Source organism: Prinia subflava, chromosome 6 (assembly GCF_021018805.1).
Source record: "Prinia subflava isolate CZ2003 ecotype Zambia chromosome 6, Cam_Psub_1.2, whole genome shotgun sequence".
NCBI lineage: Eukaryota > Metazoa > Chordata > Aves > Passeriformes > Cisticolidae > Prinia > Prinia subflava.
Window position 1 is genome coordinate 38,046,523 of NC_086252.1, and position 20,110 is coordinate 38,066,632.

At 46.9% G+C, this 20,110-nt stretch overlaps 1 protein-coding gene across 1 annotated transcript; it reads right to left on the reverse strand.

Moving 5' to 3' along the window:
• Positions 1-98: 98 nt before the first annotated feature.
• On the reverse strand, positions 99-19,219 carry PRPF40A (pre-mRNA processing factor 40 homolog A). The gene is made up of 27 exons (XM_063401065.1): positions 18,664-19,219; positions 17,086-17,223; positions 15,542-15,622; positions 14,255-14,285; positions 14,020-14,042; positions 13,328-13,405; positions 13,135-13,245; positions 12,284-12,404; positions 11,818-11,842; positions 10,248-10,535; positions 8,867-8,975; positions 8,527-8,591; positions 7,460-7,624; positions 7,078-7,186; positions 6,451-6,601; positions 6,211-6,344; positions 5,709-5,823; positions 5,451-5,542; positions 5,217-5,333; positions 4,441-4,578; positions 3,393-3,488; positions 2,449-2,535; positions 2,253-2,349; positions 2,098-2,159; positions 1,334-1,468; positions 977-1,099; positions 99-283 (listed from the first exon to the last, which is right to left on the reverse strand). The coding sequence occupies exons 1-26, from the start codon at positions 19,024-19,026 to the stop codon at positions 1,007-1,009; spliced, it is 3,024 nt and encodes a 1,007-aa protein (XP_063257135.1). The 5' UTR covers positions 19,027-19,219; the 3' UTR covers positions 99-283; positions 977-1,006.
• Between the last annotated feature and the right edge of the window lie 891 nt (positions 19,220-20,110).

A 20,110-nucleotide genomic window follows, 5' to 3' on the forward strand; every position in this document is an offset into this window, starting at 1 on the left:
CCTGAAAAGGAATCTGAACTGTCTTCAAGCAGGTTTTGTGAGTGATTCTGTGGCTCAGAGCTGTACAGAGTATTTAAGGAGAAATAAATACCAGTACATGCTAAAAGACAAGGTTTAATCATTGATAAAAATGTACAAAAATATTCCAAGGACAGCGGCTTCCCAATTTTCTCACCGAGCAGGGCTGGGGGCGCCTTCCTGAACGTGCAGGGGCTGGAAAACAGGGCTGGAGCTGCTTCCTCCTCCCTCCTCTGGGCTGTGCAGGTACATTCTGCAGCAGGTTCTTAAGGCAACACATGGAATTGCGTTTAACATCGGATTTTTATTCCTAAATTTCCGGAAGGGGAAGAGGAAGGGGAGAGAAACGCTGGAGCACAGCCAGGGCTGGGCCGGGTTGGGATTTCGGGAATGCTGAGGTGGTTGTGTCCCCAAGGCTCCCTCTGCTGGCACAGAGAATTCCCATCCACCGCATTCCCGGGATTTGGGACTGCCGGGAGTCGGGACTTGGACGTGAATCAGCCTCGGACAAAAGCTCCAGTGCCAAACAACCCCAAAGTCGGGGGTTTGCAGAACACATCAGGACACGGATCCCTTACTCCTGCTGCCTTCCCACAAAGATCCCATCCAACCACATCCATCAGTGAATGAAAGCACAAGGAGTTCAATGAGGGCTGTTTCTCCTGACGCTGCACTGGGCTCTGCCCAGGCAGCCCAGGGCTGCTCCCTGCCTCGGGAAGGACACCGGGAAAGTGCTTGGGGACTCTGCTGCCCCCTCTGTCCCCTCCAGGGGATCCCAGCCCCATCCCGCCCCGCAGCTCCAGGCCAGGCACAGCTTTGCCCTCAGAACTGATGGATTTCTCTACTTTTGACTGGATTGAAGTGGTAAAAAACTAAAAGCCACCGTTGTTGTGGCCACGGGCCACCGGCCACCGGCCCCAGGGCCTCGCCCACACAAGGCTTGGTTTTATTTTGCCACCTGTAAACATTTTTGGTATCAAGGATCTTCTCATTGATCTTCATCCAGCTGCTCCAAAAGAGTCCTCCTCTGCTTTTCCAGCTCCCCCTCGCTGAGCTCGCTGCCAGAGGTGTCCCAGTTTCCCTGTGGACACACGGGACAGTGGTCAGGAGGGGATTCTGCAGGGAGGTCCCACACTGGGAGTGACACAGAGCCAGAGCTGCCTGCTCTGTGCCACTCAAACCCCCAAATCAAATCTGGGAATGGCAAAGACCTCCAGGATCATCAAACCCTTCCCAGAGCACACCTCTGGAGCTGCACCCAGCAGATCCTGCTGCCAGAGCCCAGAGCATCAGGAAAAAAGGAGGCAGAGCTTACGGAATCTTTTCCAGGCCGTTTTTTAGTGGGAGATTTATGCTTGGACTCGGATCTCTGTCTGGCTCTTTCCTTCTCACTGTCCCTCTCTCTTTCTTTCTTGTCCTTCTCTCGTTCCACATCGGATTCTGGTGAATCCTGTGGAAAAAAAATACGGAGTAGTGAATATTAACGTTGAATATTTCAAAGCCCAACTTCCATTTAAAGAATTGCAGAATCATGGAATGATTTCAGTTGGGAGGGACCTTAAATCTCATCCCATTCCACCCCTGCCATGGGCACGGACACTTTCCACTACCCCAGGCTGCTCCAGGTTGTCCACCCTGGCCTTGGACACTTCCAGGGATGGAGCAGCCAAAGTTTTCCTGGGAAACCTGTCCCAGGGAAGAAATGAAACTCTTTTTGATTTTTAGGTCCTTTTGCAGCTTTTGTACAACTCCAAGTTTCCAACACAACCCTGATGCCCAGGCAGGCTCAAGGAATGGCTGGGACCCTTCCCAGCTCCCTGCAATGAAGGGGAACACCTGGATTTGCCAGGATAAACAGCAGATCCCAGGTTACTCATGGAGTCCTTCACATGGAGTTAAACCCTCCAAATTCAGCAGCCCAAAGTGGTTTACTATTAGGAATATAGAACAGAAAGTTGGTATTTTGGCAGTACCCCCCTCCAGATGGCTCCCAATTTTTCCCTGGGAAAATCCAGCTGGGATTAGTGGCAGCAGGTGCCACATTGTCCATAACCCAACCTAAAAGTGAGCTCCACTTACAGACTTGTGCCTCCTCTTCTTGCTCTTCTTCTTGTGCTTTTTGGACTTCTTGTAACTCCTCTCTGCAGGCACAGGGAGAAACAAAAACCCCGGGATCAGTGGATGAATCCCCAGGATGGGAGCAGGGCGGGTTCAGAGCCCGCCCCAGCCCGTACCGGACTCGGCGCTGGACGAGCGCTCGGACGCCGACCGCGACTCCGAGCGCTGCCGCTTCTTCTTGGAGTGGCTGTCGTCATCCTCGGACTCTGAGCCCTGCACACAGCCAGGGAGAATTCCAGTGAATCACTGGGATAATCCAGCAGGAATCTGTGCACGGGGAGCTGCAGGGGCAGGGCTGCCGGGGGTACTCACGGAGCGGGAACGGGAGCGCTTCCGGTGGTGTTTCTTGGATTTCTTCGAATGTTTCTTGGTCTTGGAGTGGTGGTGCTGACACTCGTGCTGTGGGCAAGGCAGGAGGGAGAGCTCGGAATTCCAGCAGGGATTGGGCCTGGAAAAGCCCTGAAATCCCAGCTCGTTCCCCCATGGGAAAGGACAGCTTCCCTGGAGCAGGGTGCTCCAAGGGATGGGCAGTAAAACCTCACCAGCTCCTACAGGACACCCCACAAAACCCATGGGATGTTCTTCCTCATCCACAGAAGTTGGAAAGGTTCAAAATTCCACAAAATCAGGATTTAGTGGGAGAACCCCTCACCAGCTCCTACAGGACACCCCACAAAACCCATGGGATGTTCTTCCTCACCCACACAAGTTGGAAAGGTTCAAAATTCCACAAAACCAGGATTTAGTGGGAGAACCCCTCACCAGCTCCTACAGGACACCCCAGAACACTGATGGGATCCTTCTCCTCACCCACAGAAGTTGGAAAGGTTCCAAACCCCACAATCAGCATTTTATGCCAAAACACCTCAAGATGGGCCCTGTGCCGTGCTGGAGCTCAGTAAAGGCAGCAGCAGCAAGGAAAAGCACCTGGATTCCCATGGATTCCCATGGATTCCCATGGATCTGCTCCCTGGATCCACGTTAAGCCTGGCCTAAACACACCCCTTGCTCTGCCTCATTGGAAATTACAGAATTAGAAGTCAAAATTTCTAATTTCCGAACTGCAGAGAAATTTCAAATTTCCAAACTGCAGGAAACAGAACAAACCCCCCACGTGGGAGAGCTGAACAATCAAATTCATCTCCTGTGATCACTCTATGGAAAAAATTCCATCAAATCCTTCCCCTTCCCACCCAGCTGAGAGGGGATTTTTCCTGTCTGCTGCCCAATGATTTCAAAAATAAAGGAAGAATTACCTCAAGTACATGAAGGAAATCCTTGAATATCCTTTTCCTTTCAGATTCCAGGGTGATGTCTTCAAATGCTGGTTCCTTCACAAACCTGTCTCTGATCTGTCAGGAAAATTCATTCTATTAACGATAGTCAAGGTAATTATAAATTTATTAAAATATTAGGACAGAATAAATAGAAGAAAATAATAAAACATAATATAGTAATAATGGCAATAAGAAATAATAAAACCAGTAAGGAATAATGATAAAAAAGATAAAAATAATAATGAATAATAAAGATAGAATGGAATAATAAAAATAAGGCATAATAAAAGTAAGAAGAGAAATAAGAAGAGAAAAATAAGAAAAATAAGAAACCTAAAAACCTGAATAAATAAAAATAAGAAAAATAAAACCAATAAGAAATAACAGAATTATGAAGAAATAATACTAAGAAAAACAAATAATGAAAAATAAGATATAAGAAAATAAACATAGGAAATGGAAAAAAATAAACATAATAATTTAAAATATTAATAATAATAAATATTTTTATTTTCACTAGTTGAAAAAGCCCCTGAACTGGTACAAGGCTAAAGTGTTTAAATCCCAGATTTCCAAGCAAATCCCAAATTTCCAGTGTTCAGGGAAGCTCTAACTGATGGGAACATGGAGAATCCCACTGTTTTCCCTGCACACCATTTAAGCTTTAAAACCCCAAATATTGATACAGATTATCCTTGGGAAGGAAAGGTTTCCCAGGGTATTTTATCCAGGACAAAGTTTCTACTTTTGAATAATTTCCATTAACTCTGAGGGGGTTGGGGGATTTTTGTGGGGATTGTTTTTGGGGGTTTTTCCATTTCTTTCAAGACTTTTTTGTTTCAAAAGCACCAGGATGCAGCTTTTCCATCAAACCCCAAATTTCCCTGAGGAAGCCACAGGATCTGTTGGGATTCTGGAGTCCCAGCAGAGAACCAGGAAGGGCCTGGCGAGCACGGGGGTTTTTAGGGATTAGCAGGGCCCTGTTTGGGAATTTGGGAGTTTTTTTCCAGGGAATTCTCCTCCTTACGTCCTCCCAGACAGCGTCCAGCTCGATGGGGGGCGTGGCCTGTTTCAGCATGCTCTTGAAGGCCGACTCCTTCCTCTTCATCTTCCTCGCCTCCTCCTTCTCCCGCTCCCGCTCCCGCGCCTCCGCCTTCTCCAGCAGCTGCGGAATGAAAGGATTGGGAAGGGAGGGAAAGAATTCCCTCACTGGGATCTAGGGACAGCTCAGAGCTGTGCCTGAGGCACTCGAAGTGACAAGGACAGTCATCACTTCTCCTGTATTTAACTAAGAAATCCACACTATTACATTAAACTCTTTTATCAAAAATTAATCCATTATCTCTTTTCCAAGCATGGAATTGCTGCTGCTGGAAATCCGATGATGCCAAATTCCAGAGCCACACAAATCAGGAGAAATCCTATGTACAAACAGGAGAGCACCACTGGACTCCCATCCCACAGCTCCTCAAGTTTGGGAATGCTGACTGCTTGGATCAAGGTTTATTTTTAGTTTGGCAACTGCAATCAGTTAAATAACTCTAAATATTCAGATATCATTATGTCCAGATATTTATCTGAATATCCATTCAGTTACTTATTTATCTGAATATCCATTCAGTTACTTATTTATCTGAATATATATTCAGATAAATAAGTAACTCAGAATATTCCTCAAATATTCTGGAATATAAATAAAATCAACCCTAATTCCTGTTTGGAGAAAGGCTTTCCCATCCTGATTTTCCAGACACCCCAATTAATTCCAGGTCATTAATAATGAATTTATTAATGAATACTTACACTGTTGAAAGCCAGCTTGATATTCCCTGCGTCCAACGTGGTGGCTCTTTTAGTGGAGCTGATGACAGTGACAAAATCCTCGAAGGAAGTGTTCACTTCCACCACAAACCCTTTATCCTGGAAAAAAACAGCTCCTTTGGCGTGAGGGAAATCGGGAATTCCTTCAGCTCCAAGGAAATCCCAGCCCCCTTGGATGGAAATGTGGAGCTCAAGGAGGGGCCAGGTAATCCTCACCTTTAAGATGTCTTTAATTATCTTCTTCTCATCGTGGTAACGAGCTTTTAAATCCTCCACGTAGAACTTGAAGAGGTCGAGCGCAGTTGATCCTGCGGGAGGGTTTAGTTAGGCCCCAGGTGGGGTTTAGGGGCTAAGCAGGAGGGTTTAGTTAGGCCCCAGGTCGGGTTTAGGGGCTAAGCAGGAGGGTTTAGTTAGGCCCCAGGTGGGGTTTAGGGGCTAAGCAGGGCCCTGCCCGCCCGGGCTGTGCCCCCTTACCCGGCTGGCCCAGCATGCTGGTGAACCTGATGTCGGAGCTGATGGCCGGGTACAGCTCCATCCACGAGGACATGGAGTGCAGCTGCCCGTGCTCGTGCAGCTCATCCAGGAACAGCTGGAAAAAAGGGAAAAAAAGGGAAATGGGAATGTGGGGTCATCCCCAGGCCTCTCCCTGGGACCACTGCGATGGACTGGCTCGCTAACTAATTCTGGTTTTGTTCCAATAGGATTGAAAATCACGTTTCATGTGGTTCTTCCTGCTTTTCTCCACCACCTACAACGTTCCAGCTCCATCTCCTTCCCATCCAGGCTTATTCCCTTGGATTTTTCCCAACTTTTCCAGCTGTCTGGCATAACACAGCAGAGAAAATGCCACAGGCCAACACCCGAGGCTTTACACACCCCCTGTGATCAACCCTCAGAAATAAAAATTTAAAAATCACATGGAATATCCCATTATATTCCACAACATTTTTAGGACAGAACCCCGAATTCCACCAACCTGGAAAGACTCCCTATTTTTACGCTGCCTCCTCCTTTCCCTCAGCAAGCTTTTCTGCTTCTCTTCCTCCTCCTCTTTCTCCAAGGCCCGGATGTGTTCCTCAAAGCAGATCAGGGCATCCTCCTTATCCATGTCTAGCAAGGAAACAGGGAGAAGGGGGGAAAAAACCATCAGGTTACTCCTTCCAACTCCGGAGGAATCCTGAATTCTTTCCCAAGAATTGCAGAGCCCTGGCCATACTCTGGAGCTCCTCGTCCTCGGCGAAGGTGGGGTTGTCCATGAGGTACTGCTGCGCCTCTGACCAGGTGGTGCAGTAGGTGACGTTGGCCATGTTATCCAGAATGTTCTTCAGAGCCTCCCAGTTCCTCTTCCGCAGCTGCTTGGCTTGTTCCTGAGGGGAGAAGTTCATTTGGGGGCTCAGTTTGAGGAGGTTTGGACAGAAATGTGAGATAGACAGTGTGTTCTCCAAGAAAACATGAAATTAATTTATAGAAAATCATGGAATTCTGGAGTGGTTTGGGTTGGAAGGGTCCCTAAAGCTCATCCCATTCCCACCTCGGCCCTGGACAGGGATCAGGTTGCTCCAAGGCCCATCCACCCTGGCCTTGGACACAAAACAACACAATTTCCCCATCTTATTGTTATTTCACTGATTTCATATTATTTCATATTTCATTTTAATCAATCATAGGATTGATTAAAATCCCCCAAAAACTCAACACATGGTAAAATCAGCAGGAATAAATCCCAATAAACCCAAAAGCCTTCCCTAAAAGCTGCTGCTTCTCTGCCATAAAGCCTCAGCCACGGGTTTCAGGTGATTTAGGAGAAGTGAGGAGGTGCTGGATGGATGTGAGGGGAATTCACCTTCTCCTTCTTGGACAGGAAGAACAGCACATCCTCGTAAATCTCCAGGCGGTCCCGCTCGGATATGGCATTCCACACCTCCATCTCCCCAAACATCTGCTCAGCTTTCCTGGGAAAACACACCAAACCACAGCACTCATTATTTATTGATTGGGGACTAAATTATCCATCAATCCCCCACAACATCACAGAGATCTCTGTTCCAAGCAGGAACACTTTTACAGGAATTCTCCTTGATTTTCCCTCTTGGGATGTTTGATTTTTTTTGACATATTTTTAATTTTTATAAAGCAAAGAAAAAGCCAAAATTGGAAGTTGCTGGTGCTGCAAGCAGTGCATCCCACCAGGATTTTCACCCAGGCTCCTGTCCCACGTCCCTCACTTGTATCTGGTGGTGGATGTCATCTTCTCGTGGTTTTCCAGGAAGCGCTGGAAGGATTCCTTGGCTTCCTTGTACTTGGACCTGGCCTCCTCCTTCTCCTCCTTCTCCGTCTGAACTTTGTAGGCATTGAAGGCCTGCTTCTTCTCACTCAGCTTTGCCAAAGCACTTCCCAGGAAAGAAAAGGAAAAACAGTGTTAGTTATAAATAAAAAAAATCAGGATGAGAAGATAAAGAAGATCAGAAAGATCGGGGGAAAAAGGAAAATCGGGGGAAAAAGGAAAATCGGGGGAAAAAGGAAAATCGGGGGAAAAAGGAAAATCGGGGGAAAAAGGAAAATCGGGGGAAAAAGGAAAATCGGGGGAAAAAGGAAAATCGGGGGAAAAAGGAAAATCGGGGGAAAAAAGGAAAATCGGGGGAAAAAAGGAAAATCGGGGAAAAAGGAAAATCGGGGGAAAAAGGAAAATCGGGGGAAAAAGGAAAATCGGGGGAAAAAGGAAAATCGGGGGAAAAAGGAAAATCGGGGGAAAAAAGGAAAATCGGGGGAAAAAAAGGAAAATCGGGGAAAAAAAAGGAAAATCGGGGAAAAAAAAGGAAAATCGGGGAAAAAAAAGGAAAATCGGGGAAAAATCAAAAGAAAATCATGAAAAAAATCAGAAAAAAAGAAAGAAAATTGGGAAAAAGAAAGAAAGTCAGGAAAAAAAAGAGAATCGGAAGATAAAGAAAACCAGAAAAAAAAGGAAAATCAGAAAAATCAGAAAATGAAAATAAGAAAAACAAATAAGAAAAACAAAACCAGAAATCAAAAGGCAACAGGGTTTGAATAATCCAGATTGGAGATAAAATTATTCTGAAGATTTTAATCCCCAAATCAGCATAAAGTACCAACTTCCACACTTTTTCCCAATGAAAATGGAGCTGTTGGAAGCATTTCCTTATGGGGGAAAGGAAGAAAATTCCCTGCCCATGGCACTAGTGCAGGAATATCTGTTTCTGACAGATATTATACTCTGGATTTTCTGGAAGTAAATTCCCTACAGAAGGTTTTTAATTAAAGGAGAGCTCAGTACCTGTATCTGGGGTCATTAATGATCATTTTCATGGCCTGCTCCCAGGAAGCATTGGATGGAACCCGCTGTGAAAACAGGAAATTGTTAATTACAATTAACATCCAACAAGGAATAATTCCTTAAAAACAGCCATGGGGAAAAGAAAAAAAGAACATTTTATTTTTAAGATCAAACAATACTTCACTGCAATGTTCTTTTTCCTCATTTCCTCAAGAGTGAGGAGTTCTTCCACAGAAAATCAATTAAGACTTGGCAAATAAAACAGAAATAAACCCAGGTTTTGGACTTCAACAAAACATTAATAATTAGTCAATAAAATATTAACAATTGGCCCAAATACCTTTTCTTTTAACAGTTCTTTAAATGCTTGTTTGGCCTCTTCCTTTGTGTTCCACGTGTAGGTTTTCTTAACTGGCTGGACATCCTCATCCTCCTTCTTTGCAGCAGCACTAAAACAAAAAGAGTTTTATTATTTCAGCATTTTTTTCTAAGTTAGAGGCACTGAAGAGTCAAAAACCACCACAAAGTGAGTTTTTTAAATAGCAACTCAAAGTAAAAAAATAATGCTAATAATTCATACAAGGTTTTTCCTTACAGGCACCACAGCTGATGAAAAAAAGATCAAAAAAGTGAATTACTGAGGCAAAATATTTCCTTCCTGCAATTGGCTGCCTGCTGAACTTATCTAGAAATTTGTCTTAAAAATATAATGTTGAAATTCAGCAGGAATATTAATATTTTATGTAAAAATATAAAGTGAAGTGCCTAAAAATGGGCCTCTTCTCCTTAATTACATTCTGCTGTCAATAATCTTTTAGACAGCTTTTTTTTTGAATGATAAAAATCCTAAGTTATAATTTTCCACATAATAGGTTTTTCATTATTTAAAGAAAAGGAATTATGGCCGGAACAGATAAAAATCCCTTCAGTATTTTACTTTCTTCCAGTGATAACCAATGGCACAGATCCATGGAAAAGGAGCGTAAACAGGGAAGAGTTTAATGGCAATTAAACATTTGGGAAATTCTGGGAAATTCTTACAGATACAGGAAAATTCAGGGAATGTTTTGTCACTGATGCTGCTGAGAAATGAAAAACTGCAGCAAAGCCATGAGGCTCCATAAATTATCATGGAATGGGTTGGATGGGAAGGGACATTAAAGCTCCATGGGCAGGGACACTTCCACCATCCCAGGCTGCTCCCAGCCCTGCCCAGCCTGGCCTGGGACATCCCAGGGATCCAGGGACAGCTTTGCAGTGAAGCACCCACACCCAGCAGTGTCGCTGTGTACGGAAGGGTTTGAGACTCACCCCAAAACCTTTCAAGGGAAGAACATTAGAAGTTTCCGTAGCTGTTTTCTGCTGGACTGTTTGCAATAAAACCAACCCAAATTGTTCAACACCTAAAGGAGACCACGAGGCTTCCCAGTGCATTCTTGGGGTGTTGTAGCAGGTGTGAGGGACCTGTCCCTGCACTGTGCTCAGCTTTGTTCTTTGTTTTGTATTATTTCCTTCTTTTATTAAAACCTTTTTGCCTTTCCCAGACACACTCGACCATGCCACCTCGCTATTCATTTAAGCTGTTTTCTGTGCGGTGCTGGACGCCCTCAGAGGTACTGAGGTACTGAATTCCACCCCAGAGCCTCCCAGGGAACGATTTCCCCCACCATCCCACCCAACCCCTCTCCTGGAGCTGCCGTCCATCCCCGTCCATCACTCACTCTCCGGCCGCCTCCTGCTTGGCCTCCTCCGCGGCGGCCGTGGCGGCGTCGGTGGCGCCGTCCTGCGCGCCGGGCGCGGCGCCGCCCTGGCCCTGCTCCTCGGGCGCGGCCGTGGCGGCGCCGTCCGTGTCCCCCGCGGCGGCGGCCGGGGCGGGCTCCCCCTCGGGGACAGCTCCCGTGGCCGCCGTGGCCGCGGCGCTGTCGGCGGCCGGCGCTGTGCCCGCTCCGCTCGCGGCATCCGCGGCTGCCGCCGGGGCTGAGGCGGCGGCGGCGTCCTCCGGCTTCGTGCTGGGGACAGAACAGCAATGGTCACCCGCGGGCACGGAGCGGAGAGACCACGGCAGGGGGAACCCTGAGGGAGTGATGGAACGGGGAGGCAAAGACTCGGAAATGTTCAGAGACCCTCAGGAAAAAGGGACCAAAGGCCCTCAGGAAAAAAAGGGACCAAAGGCCCTCAGGAAAAAAAGGGACCAAAGGCCCTCAGGAAAAAAAGGGACCAAAGGCCCCCAGGAAAAAAAGGGTTTGAAGGATCCTAGGAGAGGTTCAAAGATCCTCAGGAAAAAGGGTTTGCAAGACCCTCAGGAAAAAAGAGACGAAAGACCCTCAGGAAAGAAGGGCTTGAATGATCCTAGAGGTTCAAAGATCCTCAGGAAAAAGGGTTTGAAGGATCCTAGGAGAGGTTCAAAGACCTTCGGGAAAAAGGGTTTGCAAGACCCTCAAGAAAAAAAGGGTTTGCAAGGCCCTCAGGAAAAAAGGTTGAAGGCTCCCAGGAAACGTTTAAAGGCCCTCAGGAAAAAAGGGTGTGAAGGATCCTAGGAGAAGTTCAAAGACCCTCGGGAAAAAAGGGTTTGCAAGACCCTCAGGAAAGAAGAGACGAAAGGCCCTCAGGAAAGAAGGATCCTCAGGAAAGAAGGGATTAAAGGCCCTCAGGAAAGAAGGGCTTGAATGATCCTAGAGGTTCAAAGACCCTCAGGAAAGAAGGGATGAAAGGCCCTCAGGAAAAAAGGGTTTGAATGATTCTAGAGGTTCAAAGATCCTCAGGAAAAAGGGTTTGAAGGATCCTAGGAAAGGTTCAAAGACCCTCGGGAAAAAGGGTTTGCAAGACCCTCAGGAAAAAAGGGTGTGAATGATCCTAGAGGTTCGAAGGCCCTCAGGAAAAACGATGAAAGGCCCTCAGGAAAAAAGGGTTTGAAGGATCCTAGGAGAGTTTCAAAGACTGTCAGGAAAAAAGGTTGAAGGCTCCCAGGAAAGGTTTAAAGGCCCTCAGGAAAAAAAGTCTGTAAGGCCCTCAGGAAAGAGTTGAAGGCTCTCAGAAAAGTGTTAAGACTCCCAGGAAAAAGGGTTGGAGGCCCTCAGGAAAAAAAGGGTTTGAAGAGCCTCAGGAAAAAGGGCTGAAGGCTCCCAGGAAAGATTTGAAGGCCCTTGGGAAAAAGGGTTTGAAGGATTCCAGGAAAGGCTTAACCCTCCTCAGGAAAAAGGTCTAAACCTCCTCGGGAAAAAGGTTTAACCCTCCTTGGGAAAAAGGTTTAACCCTCCTTGGGAAAATATTAGCATAATATTAAAAGTGTACCTGTTTTCTTCAGCTTTAATCATTGCTAGAGGAAAAAAGGAGAAAAAAACAAAATATGGCTTTAAAATAGTTCATGTACACAGGGAGTTCTGGTAATTCTTGATATAATAAAAGCAAAGTTTTATATATTTTTGTTACTATCAAACGTTTTAATATTTGCGCCTTTTAAAGACTGAAATCAATCAAGATTAAATTAAAGTTTAGAAATGCCACTACACGGAGATTGGGGAATATAAAAACGAATTTTTGGTTTGAAATAATTTTTTAAATTTGTACAAAGAACAGCTCAAAGACCGAGAAAGAAAGTCAGGATTATTAAACAGAAGTTTATGAAAGGAACTATTTAAATGAATGCTGCCTAATATTTTTTTTACACTTTTCCCTCAGCTGATTTTGTCGCTATTTAAATAAATAATGTAATTAATTAAAATACATTTCTAAAAACACAAGTCCTGCAGCCTTTTACCTTCAAGATCCTCCAGCTCTTTGGGTTTTGCCCAGCGGGATTCCTTGGTTTGGGAATTGTAATAATAAGGCTTCCCAGAGTCGGATTTATACTCCTTCCAGGGACACTTGGATAACAATTGCTGATGGAGAGAAAACAAAGTTGTTCCAAGGAAAATCTCCTTCAGTAATTCCTTAAATAAGGATTCCCGCTTCCCTGTTAATTATTCCTTAAATAAGCAATTAGGAACATCATTAGGTGGGGTAATTATGTGGCACAAGGCTGTGGGTATATTAAAGTTGCATTCCTGGAGCTCTTCCCTCTTGAAATTCCTTCCAATGAAGGAAAAAAACCCCAACAAAATTCCAAGTTTTCCTGTTTTTTTCCTTGTGGGTTTAGCTTTGTTTAAGGTTTATTTTCAGTTCTCAGCTAAAAACTTCACATTTTGCTCAAGGAAACAGAAAAACTGGTTGAAAATAAATCACATTGGATCAATTTGATTTGCTATTATCCAACAGGAATAAACCAGGGCAATTCTCAAGAATTTGTTGTGTATTTTAAGAGCATTAATTTGCCTAAAGTAGTTATTTCTAGGATTCTTTTCTTCTCTAAATACTTCTCTAAATTCTTTCTCTAATGCTTCTCTAAAGGATAAAAATAGACACATTTTTCACAGAAAAACCTATCTAAAAACGAGGAAAATAGAGGAATTTTGGCCAGTTTGCACCCTCAGGTTCTCCCAACAGAAGGAGAACGATCCAAATATTTCCCATATTTTACTGGAAGATTTGCTGCCATTGCTTCCAGCAGAATTTTCCCTGCTGCAGGTGGCAGGCCTGGAGATATCCCAGGATTAATTTGGGATTGGTTACCTCAGCAGGGGTTTTGAGGTCGTCTGGCTTCTCCCACGTGGACTGCTTGGTCTCGGTGTTGTAGTAATAAGTTCTCCCATCCGGGGATTTGTGCTCCGTCCACGTGGATTTCTGGGGAATTCCAATCAAATTAAAAACGAAGGAAAAGGGAATTAAAAAGGGCTCAAACTGGACAAAGCAGTGGGATGCAGACCTGCTTGGAGTGGTCCTCGCTGGCAGCGCTGGGGGTGGTGGAGCTCTGCTGCACTGTGGACACCACGGGATGCGTCGGCTGCAGGAGACACAACAGGAAAATCCTCAGGAATTGCTGGGTGTCACCCAAATATCCCCAATTTCCCAAGGGGTTCAGCAGCAGGGAAAGGCAAGGAGCTAAAATCACGCCTGAAGTCGGTGTTTCTCCCAAAAAACTCCTTCTTTGGGAGTGGAGCTGTCCAATTCCACATCCCAAAGGGCCCAATTCCCACAGGAAGTGAAGGGGTCGGACCACAACACCTCCAAGGCAGAATTCCAGCAGCACTCCCTGTTCCCTAAGCCTGGGGAAATTTGCTTTGGGAGGATTCTGCCTCACTCACACCCCACCTGCTGCTGCTTTCCATGGCCAGCTTTCCCAGGAATTCCCTGGAAATTCACTGTGATCAGTGGTGGCCAAGGAAAGCGGGATTTCCTGACACTCCAATGGCACAGGATGGAAATAACGTGGATATCGTCAATATTTAATATTTAACTTGGGATAAAGCCCACAGGTTTCAAGGAACAACCAAAAACTTGGAAAGAAAGGAGAGGGAAAAAGGAGGGGAGGAAAAAAACAGAATTAAGGTTTTCCTTTAAAAACCCAAGTTTGTCCCATACCACACTGGAATTCCAGTTCTGGAGCTTTCCACATACCTGAGTGCCAGGAGGGGTCACACCTGCAAAACAAATAATTAAAAATTAATAAAAGGTTTGGTTGCTGCATTTTTCTAAAAATTCCTCAATGTGTGCGAGGAAAAAAAATGTCCTGGGCAGCAGTGGAGATTCCAGGATGGAAAGGCTGCGTTCCATTTTAGGGAAAAGTGGAATTTTTAATGTTTCAGCTGATTTTGGTCAAATGTTTTGAAATTATATCAAGTTGTTTACTCACCTACTTGTGCATCCATGCTGTTCACTCCTGGCTGTAAAAAAATAATTAAATTAAAACAATTAAACATTTAAATAATTAAATTTAAATAATAAATTACTGAGGAATTAAATCCTTAAAAAATCCAATATTCATTAACCAAACAAGGCCCTTCTGCCACAAAAGGCTCTAATTCCTTAAATAAGGATTCCTGCTTCCCTCTTAATTATTCCTGCTCCTTAAATAAGCAATTAGGAACATCATTAGGTGGCATAATTATCTGACACAAGGCTGTGGGTATTTTAAAGTTGCATTCCTGGAGCTCTTCCCTCTTGAAATTCCTTCCAATGAAGGAAAAAAATCAACAAAATTCCAAGTTTTCCCATTTTTATTCCTGGTGGATTTAGCTTTAAGGTTTATCTCAGCTACAAACCTCAAAAATTCCTCAGGAAAACGGAAAAAATGGTTAAAAAGTTAAAATAAATCACGTTGGATCCATTTGATTTGATATTATCCAACAGGAATAAACCAGGAAATTCTCAGGAAATTTACTGTGTATTTTAAGAACATTAGTTTGACCAAAATAGGAATTTTTAGGAATTTTTAATATATTTTAAGAGCATTTATCTGACCAAAATACTGATTTTTAGGAATTTCACTGCTTCTAATCAGCACAGTCTGATTCCAGAGGAATTTAGGGATTTAAATCTGCACGGGAAAAAAAACTATTTCTAAATTGAAATGGCTGGAACTGGTTTTAAGTGAATCTCTTAGGCTTGGACTGAATTTATTTCTTAAGAACAGGATTTAATTTAAATTTTTTCCCCCTCAGAGATTTCACCTGTATTTTAAATTTTCCCTCTCCATTTCTGTCCAAACAATTCCTCATTCCTTCAGGCATTCCAGCAATTTTTATACTCAACTGAATTTCTGGAACTTTTAATAAAAAAACTGCTTCTAACGGATTCAAATCTTGTTCATATTGAATTAAAATTCTTTAAACAATTACAACTTAAGAGAAGAGATTCTCTTGGTCAGATAATTTAACAATCCAAGCTTACAGTGATTCCTGCCAAACTCCAGGAAGTGAAGGAGCAGGAATTAAAGAAATACTAAAAGGAGTTTAAAGAGTGATGAAAATCACAAAAATCTTGTTTTTATAATCATTCAAGGGCCACATAAAACTCCACTGCAACGAAAAATACATTTAAAATTTCAATTCTCATTTTCTAATAAAGAAAGCAACGAGTGAACAACAGCAACTGCTAAAAAGAGCTTTTAAAAACTGAAAAAAAAGGAAATTAAACTCACAGGGACCGTGGGCTGCATGGCAGCCTGGGACATGTGGGACATCATCATCCCAGGCATCACCGACTGCATCATCCCAGGCATCTGCAATTCAAAGTGTTTTCCATAGATTTTATCATATTCTCAACACAAAACACAGAGCTTTGATTGAAAAGCCATTAATTGATACTTCTTTTTAATTTAAAAAAACCCCACATCCCTCTTAGGCAGTGAAAACTCAAAGGGATTTGTGGGATTGGGATTCCCTTTATCCCATTCCCACTAAACTGGGATATTCCTAGGAGAAATGACATGTCCAGACTCCAAAGCTGGATAGGAAATAACAATAAAAACCATTTAAACTCCAAAGAACACTATCCAATGATGTGGGATCTGATTCCAGCACTGAAATGCTGGGTGAAAGCAGGAAAAGGAAAGGTTGGGAATGATTCCTGCAGAATTCCAAGGCTACAGGGAATAAATGAACTGAGGAAAGGTGAACTCCAGACACGGCATTTACCTTCAATTTTTACTCTCCAGCTACCAAAAGTCCCAGTTGCTCCCTAAAATATGAAATACTGAAATATTCCCTGGCTAAGAGTGGGAATTGTGGAAAAGGAGTCACAAAAACGCAGAGAAATAAACCAGAATTTCTCCTTCCCTTCCTCATGAACACACACAGGGCTAAGGAGTCAAATCCTCCTCATTTTTTAAAAATTGCTTGATTTTTACCCTGCAAATCCCTGAAAAAATAAAAATCCTACCAAGCCTTTCCACACCAGTTTAAGGAAAATACGGATGCTGTGTCCAAGGAATTGCAAAGGAAGAGGAGTTGATCCCTAAGATTTAATCCTTCCCTGCCTCTCTTCCATAATCCACCCTCACAAGGAGCATCCCAAGGATGTTTAGCATTCCTGGGATATTTATTATCTCCACAGGGAGAATGATTTCTTTTAGGAGTTGAGGATTTAATCCCAAACCACGCAGGAAATGTGACAATTGAGAGGAAAAGCTGCCAAAAGCAGGGCCCTGCCCGTGGCTCTGTCACCTGCCAGGGTTTTTCCAATCCCATGGCATCAGCAGCAACAGGAGACAGGGATCACACACCAATCCCTAGGATTCAACCAGCAATTCTGCAAAAAACATTTCATATTTCCATATGAAATATTTCATATTATATTCATATGAAATATTTCCATATTTCTTTATTTCTTCTCTTGCTGTAATGTTCATATGTGTGGATTTAGGAACTGGCCAAGAATTAAAGAAACATGAAGTCCCAAAACAAACTTATTCCTTCATAATCAACAGGAAACTTCCAAAAAACTTCAATAAATCCCAAATGATGGGTTTATAATTGGAGTTGAGGGTGCATTAATTACCTGTTCTCATACCAATTTCTAACTGAAGTTACAGAGGTGATCAATTCCTGCTCCCCCTGGGAAGAGGGGGATAACCCCTTCACCCTGGACAGGATAAATCCCCCTGGATCCCCGACCTTTCCTGTTCCCAGGGGATCTCCCCACCCTGGGGAGCCAGGGAACCCCGAGGTGCTGGCACTGCCTTACCTGGCCCATGGGGGGTCCCCCCATGGGGGGCATCATCTGCGGCATCATCCCGTGGGGCACGGGGGGCATGTTGGGGGGCCTCTGCCCCATGGGGTGCATCCCCATCGGGGGGTAGTGGGGCATGCCCGGGTGTCCCATCTGGAAAACACCAACAGGGACAGTCAGCAGCCAGGCAGCGACCCCACACACCAAAGGAACAGGGAACAGCCCTTCCCCAGCTCTTCAATCACTCTAACACTCCAAGAACTTTCTGTTCCAGAGAGAGGCAACGGTTCTGAGAGTATTAAGATAAAGCCTGGTCAGAATTTCCCTTTGGAAAACACATTTAAGGGAGAAAAAAAAAAAAAACCAAAACAAATTATTGATCACAGAATCTCTGAATGGTTTGGGTAGGAGGGACCTTAAAGTTCCTCCAGTTCCACCCCCTGGGACACCTTCCACTATCCCAGGGTGCTCCAACCTGACCCTGGACACCTCCAGGGATGAAAAGTTCCTCCAGTTCCACCCCCTGGGACACCTTCCACTATCCCAGGATGCTCCAACCTGACCTTGGACACTTCCAGGGATGGAGCAGCCTGGAATTCCATCCCAGGCCCTCCCCACCCTCACAGGGAAGGATTTTTCCCTAATGTCTCTTAACTCTACCACCTTTCAGTCCAAAACCAGTTTTCCAATGATTTTCCTTATCCCAGAAGGTTCCCTGGGGACTGGGAGCCACACAAAGAAATCACAAGCAGCTAAAGAGGTTTGAAAATTCTGCACGAAACCCTTGACTGATCTCCATCACATCTCTCACAGCACATGCAGTGCCAGCTCCAAGTCCCAGGGAATTCCAGGTGGAACAGTGTTTCCTAAAAATCACCTCTGCCCCTTTCCAGAGCGATTTCTTTACTTTCAGAGGGATCTGCCACCCTGGTGCTGTCACCAGTTGCAGAGAGTGAGCAGATCCTCTCTGAGCCTCCTCTTCTCCAGGCTGAGCCCCTTCCCCAGCTCCCTCAGCCAGTCCTGGTGCTGCAGACCCTTCCCAGCTCCGGACACAGCCAGGTCTGTGATCCAGTGTGCCCGGGGGCATCAGGAAAGGCATCCCAGCAGCTCAGGGGGTGACCCTGCCCCTGTGCCCAGCCCCGGGGCACCTCTGGGTGCTGTGCCCAGCCCTGGCTCCTCAGCACAGCAGGGCCAGGAGCTCCTGGGGCTGAGGAAGGACCTGGAGCATCTCCGTGCCCAGGAGAGGCTGAGGGAGCCGGGGCTGCTCAGCCCGGAGAGGAGCCCCAGGGAAAGGGGCTCAGCCCTGGGGGTCCCTGTGTGCAGGGAGGGGCCCAGCAGTGGCACCCGAGGAACGGGCAGGGGCTGATCCAGGGAGCTCCAGCTCTACGTAACCAGGAACTCCCTCCTGGTGCGGGTGACAGGTGCGCAGAGAGGGTCTGGCGTTTCCCTCAGCGGGGATTCCCAGCACGGCCCGGACACAGCCCCGCGCCACGGGACGCCCATCCCACCCAACCCCGGGGTGACCCCGGAGCAGGGAGGCGGGACCGGCTCCCGCACGCTGCCACTCCGTGCCCCCCCCGAGCCCGCACTCACCATGAGAGAGCCGCGGTCGACGCCGCCGGGCCGCATGGCGGGGCTGAGCAGGGAGCTCCCGCAGCGGCCCAGGAGGCGCCCGCGCAGCGGCGGCCGCGGCGCCGCGGGCCCGAAGGGCAGCAGCGGCTCGGGCTCCCCGCGGGGCGGGAGCAGCGGCGCCAGCAGGCTGACGGGCTTCCCCGCCGGCCAATCGGGGCGCGCCGCCAGCCGCGCGCTCTTCGGCGATTGGTCGGCGCCCGAGCCCACCGGCCGCACGGCGTCGCCCGGCGTCAGCTGCATGAGGGGCGGCGGCTTCGGCAGCGAGAACGGCAGCGGCTGCGGGGAGGCGGCGGCGGCCGCGGCCGTGGAGTCCCCGCCGGACATGGCGGCGGCGGGCGGCCCGGCCCCGCCGCGCGGGGCTCGCTCGGGCGGTTCCCGGGAGCGCGGGGCGCGGAGCGAAGCGGAGGCTGCGGCGGCCGAGCGCGGGGCACGCCGGGAAACCGCTCACGTGGGACCGGGGGCGGTGCGCGATGGGCCGGGCGGCACCAACAGCGCCGGAAGAGGGGGGGACTTCCCGCCCCACCATTTCAGCTCGGCGTTCAAAGCTACCGGGAGGTGGCGGTAGATCTCCCTTCGGTCGTGCTGCGCGTGGTACGCGCCGCGGTCGTGCGCCCCCCCCGTGGCGGTGCGAATGGTACGGGCCGAGCGCGGCCGGGGAGGTGCCCGCCCCCCCCGCCCCGCGCGCCGTGGTTGGCCCCGCTGAGGGGGAGCGGGCGCCATGGCGGGCGGGAGATCCCACAGGGAGCGGGGGATCCCACAGGGAAACGGGAATGTCCCGGTGGGAGCGGGAATGTCCCGGTAGGACGGCACCCACAGGGGTCAGCCCGTCCCGCTCCTGCACCTGCACCGCCCGGCAGTCCCCACCTCTGCCTGGGAGCCTCGTCCGAGCGCTCCGGACGCTGTGGCAGCCTCGAGGCCTTGGGCACTGCCAGGGCTCCAGGGGCAGCCACAGCTGCTCTGGGAATTCCAGCCCAGCAGGAATTCCCAATTCCCAATCTCCCACCCAGCCCTGCCCTCTGGCACTGGGAGCCATTCCCTGTGTCCTGTCGCTCCAGGGCCCTTAGGAAAAGGCCAGAAAAGGAGAACTGAAAACAGAAACAGTGTTAAAGCTCAGTGTAACTTCAGCGGGAATTGTCTAAAATGGAACTCTCGGTTTTCAAGGCAAGGTTAAAATCCCGGTGTTTGCCTTGCACAAAGCCCTCCTGCCAAAGTTTTGGTGTGGAGGAAGGAGTTAATTGATTAAATCAAGGTAAAATTGTGTATGACCTAAAATTACTGCCCGTCAATCAAATCACGGGGAGAGATGCATTTGATATATTTGATAATCTTGGTTTAATATCAAAAATCCACCTGAATGAGGCGGGGAGGGGCTGGGAAAGTTGGGAAAGAATCCCAATAATTTATAATT

What these genes read in the sequence shown, in the direction of transcription:
- PRPF40A (XM_063401065.1), bottom strand. Translation starts at nt 19,026, where the DNA reads ATGTCCGGCGGGGACTCCACGGCCGCGGCCGCCGCCGCCTCCCCGCAG. An exon ending in CAGCATGGATGCACAAGTAG is followed by an intron (nt 14,043 to 14,254) that starts GTGAGTAAACAA and finishes TTTGTTTTGCAG; the next exon opens with GTGTGACCCCTCCTGGCACT. An exon ending in ACCTCAAAACCCCTGCTGAG is followed by an intron (nt 12,405 to 13,134) that starts GTAACCAATCCC and finishes TCTCTCCATCAG; the next exon opens with CAATTGTTATCCAAGTGTCC.